The 8,758-nt window shown below is 43.0% G+C and overlaps 1 protein-coding gene across 2 annotated transcripts; it reads left to right on the plus strand.

Annotated features, from left to right (window-relative positions):
• Window positions 1–283: 283 nt before the first annotated feature.
• On the plus strand, window positions 284–7,475 carry LOC110490122 (guanine nucleotide-exchange factor SEC12). Of its 2 annotated transcripts, none has more exons than XM_021563319.3 (10): window positions 284–875; window positions 2,186–2,362; window positions 2,588–2,777; window positions 3,147–3,394; window positions 3,498–3,578; window positions 3,719–3,846; window positions 3,964–4,137; window positions 6,398–6,470; window positions 6,556–6,715; window positions 6,818–7,475. In XM_021563319.3, the coding sequence occupies exons 2-10, from the start codon at window positions 2,228–2,230 to the stop codon at window positions 6,910–6,912; spliced, it is 1,284 nt and encodes a 427-aa protein (XP_021418994.1). In that variant the 5' UTR covers window positions 284–875; window positions 2,186–2,227; the 3' UTR covers window positions 6,913–7,475. The 2 variants fall into 2 exon arrangements, with proteins under 2 accessions (XP_021418994.1, XP_021418984.1); XM_021563309.3 differs by having other exon boundaries at window positions 288–875; window positions 3,144–3,394.
• Window positions 7,476–8,758: the final 1,283 nt, after the last annotated feature.

Genomic DNA, 8,758 nt, shown 5'->3' on the forward strand with positions numbered 1-8,758 from the left:
CTGTGCAAATATTTTCTGCTGTCCAGATCTACAGAAGGTTTTAGCTCTATGTAGAATAGAATACATCTATGTAAAACATTTGTTTGCAAATATTTGTCTCTTGTTTTGCAATGCTTTTAAAAATGTTTATTGTGTTTAGAAAAAAAACAACAATACAGTTAAATCAATACAGTGTCACAGAAAAATGAGATATATGTTTCACCGGATATATAAATCTGACGCCACCGGTTGGCATTTCCGTTCACCACCAAATATGGTTATGAGAGGAAGCCCAGTGGCTGGCAGTGGGAGAAGATGGAGTGAGATGGATTTTGGATTTTGATCTTAATACAGTTTTCTGTTCCCCAAACTAGAATCTGTTATGAACAGAGTGGACCAAGTTTTGTAGACTTTACCCTTTGCCAAAGTTAAAAATACATGTATAAAAATGCGTTGTTTAGTAGCGCAAGAACAAATTGAGTTATTGCACACGCACACTCCACAGAGTAGACGTTACCTAACGGAAATATGCAAATGTAGGCAAGAACGCACCAATAGGATTTCGCTAACTCGTGCTCGGCTCTGCCCACCGAGCTTGTTCTGCCCACTATGATTACTTTTCGCCCATTGGAAACGACGGGGTGTGGTCTATCTAGGGCTAGTTCAAATGTTTTTTTTGACAGTGTACGTACAGTGGCGTCTTTAATGACGTAATCGCTCAGATTGCACGCTGCTGACGTGTATGTAGGGAAGTAGCAAGCTGGCTACCTAGCTAGCTAGCAACTTTAGCGTTATTTTCATTGGATATGTGCAGCCAGTGACATCTCATAATGGGAATAATAGCCAACTAATTGAAATAATTGGCATCAGTAGAGAAATCGGAGCAGATTACACAGGTAGAGTTTGCAAGACCTCAAATACATGAGCATACAATACCCAGTGCACCATTCATGCTCAATTAGCTAACGTTAATGATTGGCTGGCATGCTAAAAGCTTAGATGGCGAGTTAGCTAGCTAGTTAAACTATCTTGTACATATTTATTGTGCAGTGACAATTGCAAATATTTCAAGTTATGGGTGGGTATAATTTGTGGAACGTTCCAACAGGAATATGTTCCAAAAACGTCGTTGCCAACAAATAACGCATATAATGTAGCACGATCAATTAACCTTGCTAACGAATAGGCATCAACTCACCACGTAGTTTATTCTTAATGTTTGTCCATAGGCTACCAGAGTGAGGACAGACTTTTTTCGGAATAAACGTGGTGAGTTAAACACAATGAAATAGCCCACTCCCTACCCGGTATCTTATTCGGCCGCAATACAACTTTGTACGCGTTGTTTGTTGGAAACCTTGTTATTTACGACGTTTTTGGAACAGATTCCTGTTGGAAAGTTCCACAAATTATACCCGCCCCCTGTTCTAGTTAGTTATCAAACGATGTAGCAAGCGCCTTAGGCTTGACAGGTAGAAGATACCATCCCTACAGTTACTCTTGTTTGCACCGGAGGTCGTAACGCAATCATGGTTACATTAACACACCTTGGAGTCGGCGCGAGATATGGGTCAGAAAACCTACTTAATTGCAGGGATGGGATATGCCACTGTACTCCAAATGTTACCTTTATCCACACTGCTCCATCGAGAAGATTGAAATACTGCTAGTTTTCCCAGAAAACGTCACTTTTCATCCTCAGCTGACAGTTTTCCCAGGAAAACTAGCAGTATCTTCTCAATGGAGCAGTGTGGATAAAGGTACAATTTGGAGTACAGTGGCATATCCCATCCCTGCATTGAGGTACGTTTTCTGACCCAAATCTCATGCCGGCTCCATACGGTCTTAATGTAATTATGATTGTGTTCCCAGCTCAGTGTAAACACCTGTAATGGTAGGGTCAGGATCTTCTAAAACAGGAAAAATATGTGTACTGTCTTTAATACACAATTTTCCACCACCATTTTCGGACTACTTAGGATGTTGCAAACCGTGTTCAGCCAAGGGTGTGCAGCATCCTAAGTTGTCCGAAAATTGTATTTAACTTCTGGCTTCCCACGGACTGTTTTGTGCAACCAAATACAATTGAAAGCAACACTAGTGTATATAAACACACCAGCATTGCTAAAAGCAAGGATCTAGCTACTATTGTGTAATTATAGTTTTTTGTCTTGTATTTTGAGTACTCATGCATCTGTTTCTACAGAGAAGGAATTTGCCCTGAAGTGGATTGATTCCTTCAAGAGCCATGGGCAAACGGAGGATGCCAGACCTGTATAGGGCCCCCTTCCCCCTCTACACAATCAAAGTGGACCCCAAAACAGGATGGGTGATCACTGCAGGAGGGGGAGGCGGTTCCAAGACAGGCATAAAGAATGCAGTGGTAAGCTACTGAATGTTTAGGTGATCATGTAATGGTTTTGCTCTATGGGCACAATCTCTCAATTTCTAGTCTCTTCTCTGTCTTCACACCCTTTTACATTGCATGTATTATGTAAGTGTGAAAATGCAGAAACATTGTAGACATTGTGATTCAGCATTTATTTTGATCTAATTAAATCTGAGTAATGTTGTACAGTATTTGCTAAGTTGGGAACTGTCTTTTCAGCACTTCCTGGGTTTGGAGTTGGTAGGAGACCAGCACTGTGCCACCCTGGTGCACTCTCATGACACAGACACGCGTGCCACCATGAACCTGGCAATAGGCGGGGACGTGATCGCCGCAGGGCAGGACGGCAGATGCAGCCTCATGCGCTTCAGACAACGCCAGCCCAGGGGCAAGGCCGCAGCCAAAGACGGTAAGGAAGGGACACCCCCAAAAACTTGCCATTCACTTTTATAAACCTCTTCATACACAAAGTTCAAATTATCTTTACAGATATATTTACTGTAACATCATTCCTATCTTACATTTAATCTCTTACATCGGTGTTTCTCAATCCTGGTCCTGGTGACCCAAAGGGCTGCACATAATTATTTTTGCCCTAGCACTAACACACCCGATTCATCTAATTAACTCATCATCAGGCCTTTGATTATTTAAATCACGTATGTTTGTGGTAGGGGGGAAAAAAACAAAAAATGTGCATCCCTTTGGGTCCCCAGGAGTATGATTGGGCAACACTGCCTTACGTTAACACATCACTATGCCCCTTATTTTCCAGCAGGGGGTGGCAGTGAGCAGGGTGCAGCTAGGAGACGAGCTGGGAAAGGGGGTAAGGGTAGTGAGGGAGCTGCTGCTAGGGGCAATGTGTCTGAGATGAATGATAACACCACCCAGATCTCTGTTGACACGTTTGGGGAGGTGCAGTCGGACCTCAACCCCCAGGACCCCCTCCAGAAGTGTGTGAGGTTCAGTCCTGATCTCAGCCTCCTATTGACTGGCGGGACAGACGGACACATCAGAGTGTGGGAGGTGAGTTTAAGTTATGCCAAAATAGCCGCCATGTTGCGACTTCTCCCCAGTTGTTACTGTGCAGGTTTTGAGCTTGACTGTAATGCGTCTGCTCTCTCACCAGTACCCCTCCTTAAAAGAGAAGTTGGACTTCAAAGCCCATGAGGGGGAAATTGAAGACTTGGACATCAGTCCGAATAACAAGGTACTAAACAGCTAAGTATATGACCTCAATGTCTGTCTGTGTTGGAATCACAGTAATGAGAAGGTTATAAACATAATGTGCAAGCTAAACTGGTAAGTGTTTTCTGACCTGTGTGTATGTTATTTTGTGTTTCTGTGTAGCACCTTGTGACGGTGGGCCGGGACTTTGCCTGCAGTATATGGAGTGGCAACCAGCTAGCCATGAGCCTCTGTTGGCATGAGAAGATGCCTCAGATAGCAGCAAAGTCATACCGCTATATGTCTTGCAGGCAAGCACATACCCCTTTCTCCTACAAATTTTCATATACCCGGTTACATCACCGACATATGGCTCTGATCCAATAGCCACACTAGCATACCACATGTTTTTTCATTCTCCCATTTAGGTTTGGAAAAGTCGAGGACCAGAAAGACACCCTGAGGCTCTACACCGTCCAGATCCCCCACAAACGAGACAGAAAACCTCCACAATGCTACCTCTCTAAATGGGACGGCCAGAATTTCCTACCCATGCTGACGAACCCCTGCGGCACTGAGGTCATCTCCACCCTGGCTGTCAGGTGAGGGAGGATGGAGATGATACCTAGGATTCAATCAATCTTTCCTTGCCCCCCCTTCTGAATTGGAGAAGGTCCCTCCCCTCAGACCTTCTTTTCCAATGCATTTTGAGGAGGCAAATCAGAAAGGATGTGAGGAATTGAGCAAAGATGAATTGAGAAAGAGTCTTATTTGTTAATCTCTGATAAGGTTGCGTAACTGCTCATTGCAGGTATTTCTCTATGATGTTACTGTGTCATAAATGTAGGGCTGATATGGCCAAAGTATCATATCACAATATTTCTCACATTTATGATATGTTTTTGAATAGTAACATTTCTAAATGTTCTTTATGCGTTAGTTGTGCATGATCCTAGGGTGGCTACACATACATTTGAAGTGATTTTCAAAGGAGCTTTCTCTGTTCTGTACAATCAAACTTTAACCAGAAGTTGATCTAATTTGACCATTTCCACACTGCCACGTAGGTGCGCACAATATGCACAAAAAAATCAAGGCCTTATTTTTAACGTAAGTATTGCGATTTAGATCAAAACATTTGGGTGTTGGAATCATGGAAATAGAATGATTATTCTACACTCACTGGAGTGTTTTAGGTACATCACCCCATTCACAAAAATGGATTGCTCCTACAGACAGTGAGTTACGTGGCTTGCTATATAAAGCAGGCAGACGGGCATTGAGGCATTGTTACTGTTCGATTGAACGTTAGGTCACTCGCTTTGCCCATTCTAAGTGACATTTAGTGTGGTATGAACGTCGCTGCCAGGCATGCCGGATCCAGTATCTCAAACGTCCGGCCTCATGGGCTTTTCACGCACGACTTTGTCTATGTTTACCTGAGAAAACAACAAACAGACATCCAGTCAGCAACAGTCCTGTGAAACAGCTCGTTGATGAGAAAGGTTGAAGGGAAAATGGCAAGAATCTTGCACTCTGACAAACAAATAACAGTGCAGTACAACAGTGGTGTGCAAAATGGCATCTCGGAACGCACAACTCATGGATGCGCAATTGTACCAGACGACCACACCGGGTTCCACTCCTGTCAGCTAAAAACAGGAAGAAGCGGCTCCAGTGGCCACGCAGTCACCAACACTGGACAATTGAGGAGTGGGAAAACATTGCCTGATCTGATGTTGCGTCATGCTGATGGCAGAGTCATGATTTGATGTAAGCAGAATCCATGGACCCATCCTGCCTGGTGTCAATGGTACAGGGTGGTGGTGTACTGGTGTGGGGAATTTATTCCTGGCACACATTAGGTCCCTTGACACCAATTGATCAACAATAATTTCCAACACCTTTGTAAAATCAATGCCTCAAAGATCTCAGGCTATTCTGGAGGCAAAGGGGGTCCAACCCAGTACTAGTTGGGTGTACCTAAAACTGTATGGTGAGCGTTAGAATGTAATAGTGGGCACTTTGAATACACTATTTGACAGGTCAATGAATGAAAAAGCCAAGCAAGCGTTCATAGAACTTGGAATTTCAATACTAATTTGAGGCGTTATTGTGACAGGGTAGGAACCAAAGTGTTGTTAAGTGTTTCCCATGGGAGTGGAACCCTATAAACTTTGGCTACATTAAAAGTTTATCTTACTTCATGTAGCTAGATAATATATTCATGCTTTGCCTATTCCTCTCTGATTTAGAAAATACTGTTGCCTAAACAACATGCTGATTTAGGCCTACACCAGCACTGGTATCAGGCTGTATTAGCTAGCTACATTTGCTCAAACTCAGTACATTTATTAGCTAACTAGCGATTTGCATTAGCGGCTAAAACGATTTTAGGCACAACGTTCTAAGAAAAGACAAACTAGCTGTTTGCAGACAGTGAGATACAAACTAATAGTGTAATTATAGAACACTTTTATATTAAGAAGCAAAGTGGAAAGCAGCATCGCTGTCATCGACATATTGTTTCATCTGCTGCATTGACCATGCAGTGAACTGTCGGCAAATGATCTTGTGGTCTAACAGCAACTGCGCTCCTTCAGTGACGGGGCAGAGCTCGGGGAGGGAGATGACTCAAGTTGCGGAGTAAACTATTTTTAAAAAACGGAGTGGCATATCACATTTTAACAAACCAAACATTGAAATACCGTTACAGAAGGTAAAGTAAAAACTCAAACTGGTCTGTGCATCAATACAGTATACTGCCTATCCCTGAATAAATGTAGTTGTTGTAGATATTTGTTCTTCCCTGTTAACCAGGAGTCAGTGGCTCTTTTTTAAAATTCTCGCTGTGTTCCACAGTGACTCTGGAACTTTTCTCGGCCTTGGGACAGTGACGGGATCAGTAGCAATCTATGTCGCCTTTTCACTACAGGTAGACAAACACACACACAAATAATTAGCTGCCTTAGCTTATCCCTGTGTAACTCCCTATTTATCTTGTCTCATTGTCTCTGTAGAAGTTGTACTATGTGCAGGAGTGCCACGGCATTGTGGTGACCGATCTGGCTTTCCTGCCTGACACTCCCAAAGGCCAGAGCCTCAAAGGGAACAACGAGGCAGCCATGTTGAGTGTGGCTGTGGACAGCCGCTGTCAGATGCACACGGTACGAAACCGAAGTAAGTGGTTTGAATTGGTAGCATTGATTTAGCATTGTGAGCAGTATTGTCTTTCCTTCACCCTCCTTCGTTCTCTCTCTCCCTGTATCTTCACTGTCCCAGGATCCTTCCCTATCTGGCTGGTGCTGTTCTTCTGTGGCCTCATGGTGGTGGGAGCCATCCTGCTCCTGCAGCACCTCTTCCCAGGATTCATTTAGACATTGACGGGGATGTTAATTGGAGGGAGAATGAAGGAATCCCAGACCGCCTTACAATCATCTTCAACAACCACAACCTCTGAGGAACTCCCCTGACGCAACTCAACCCTGGAACATGCATCCATCTCCTACCTATAGCCATCTTACCACACTTACCGAACCGTGGAACATTTTAACCACACTTGCCCAACCCTGGACTACATCTACTAGAGCCATTTACCCACTCTTAACTCTATACTCCCAACCCAACAACATTCCCTATATCAATGACTATACCCTTAACCAATATTTGTATCCCCCATCCTTCCCTGTCACCCCTAGCCCTGATTCAGGAGAGCCCAGTGAACCATCCTTGCTCCTTCCACCCACAATTCTGCAAGACTCAAGAATTTCTTTTTTTCTTGATCTGTATCAATCAGTCATAATTTTTTTGATTTTATACCATGGTGGGGAGTTAAGGGCTCAGCTTCAGTTCTATATCATCATGAATGTGCAAGGGGTGGGGCCTTTTTATCGTAGATATTTAATAAAATGTAAAATTTATAAATATAAAATGTGAATCATTGCTCTGTCTGTCTCCATCTGTCCTGTGCATACATAAACACACACTTGTAATTTTAGCAAGTTGGTTGGATAACATTTCTGCATATGGACTTTCTGTACCAGTTTACATAAAGGCCTGTTTTTCCTGCTTTGCCCACTAGTGGGCAACATAGACCAAATGTTTTTATCTAATATTGTTCATCCCAGACTGGAAAGCAGTCCAGGCAACAGGGCATCATGACCTTCAGGAAAAACTAAATAAATTGTGTTTGTGGACTCCCCTTTAGCTCCATTTCCAATGTTGAAAGACCTGGTAAGTTCTTCTCTGAAGGCTCCTGTATAGTATCTCTAATCGTCTCCTTTCAGGCCCATTCCAGCATTAAACCATATTGACAGGTGTAAGAGTGGTCTTTTTCTGCTCCACACAGCTCCGTAGATGTGTTTATGTACAACCATTCAGTCTGGGCCCAGGGCTTGCTCTGATTCGTCAGAGCTGGACCGACTGATTCATATTAATGTGGTGGTCCTGAGTGCTCTAGCCACTCTCACGTGTCATTTAACACTACTTAGCTAAAATAGTAGAAAGCGATAATGTTCCTAAATAAAATGTGAGGCAGGCTATGATCCAGTGTATGTGATGGTTTCCTGTATCTTGCAGAGTCTACATACTTTATATTAACATTGTATGGTCTTTTGTAGCATGGCATTCAAGATTCTGCATGTTCTAGACCAAAGCACCATGGAGAGTGTTTGGTTTGTTTCAAATGGCTGACTAACACTATCATCAAGCTGTATAGTTCATCTGTGTTTGTTTCAACCAATTAAACACTTTATTGGAATCTCTATTGTCGAGGCTTAATGGCCTTCAACTAAAGAGCTTTAATGATTTTCTCTTCCACTTTCTTCACACTCTTTAAAATAATGCCACCAGCCCGTCTGGGTACCTGAATATGTAACAGCTTGGTTCTGGCCCCTAGTCTTACCACCATCCCTCTATATGCCTGGCAAAAGCACTTGCGTTGTTGCAGAGATGGAAAGGTTGCTGTGATACACTGGGATGTGTTCATTAAGCACCAAATGGAAGACGACGGACTAAAACAGGGAGGGCCTACCTGGACTTATCCAATAAGAAAGGCACATTTTAGTTTCCCATTGCAAAACTTTTTTTTAAATGATTTCTGTTGTGTACCCTTATTGAACATGACCCAGGGGCATAATAACAGGGCACAAGGTTGAAAATATTGGAGATACAAATTAGAGGTATAAAATGGACATTCGCTACCATGCGGAATAAAGAACTTTG

This window comes from Oncorhynchus mykiss, chromosome 2 (genome assembly GCF_057628025.1).
Source record: "Oncorhynchus mykiss isolate SJ-2025 chromosome 2, ASM5762802v1, whole genome shotgun sequence".
Classification (NCBI taxonomy): Eukaryota; Metazoa; Chordata; class Actinopteri; order Salmoniformes; family Salmonidae; genus Oncorhynchus; species Oncorhynchus mykiss.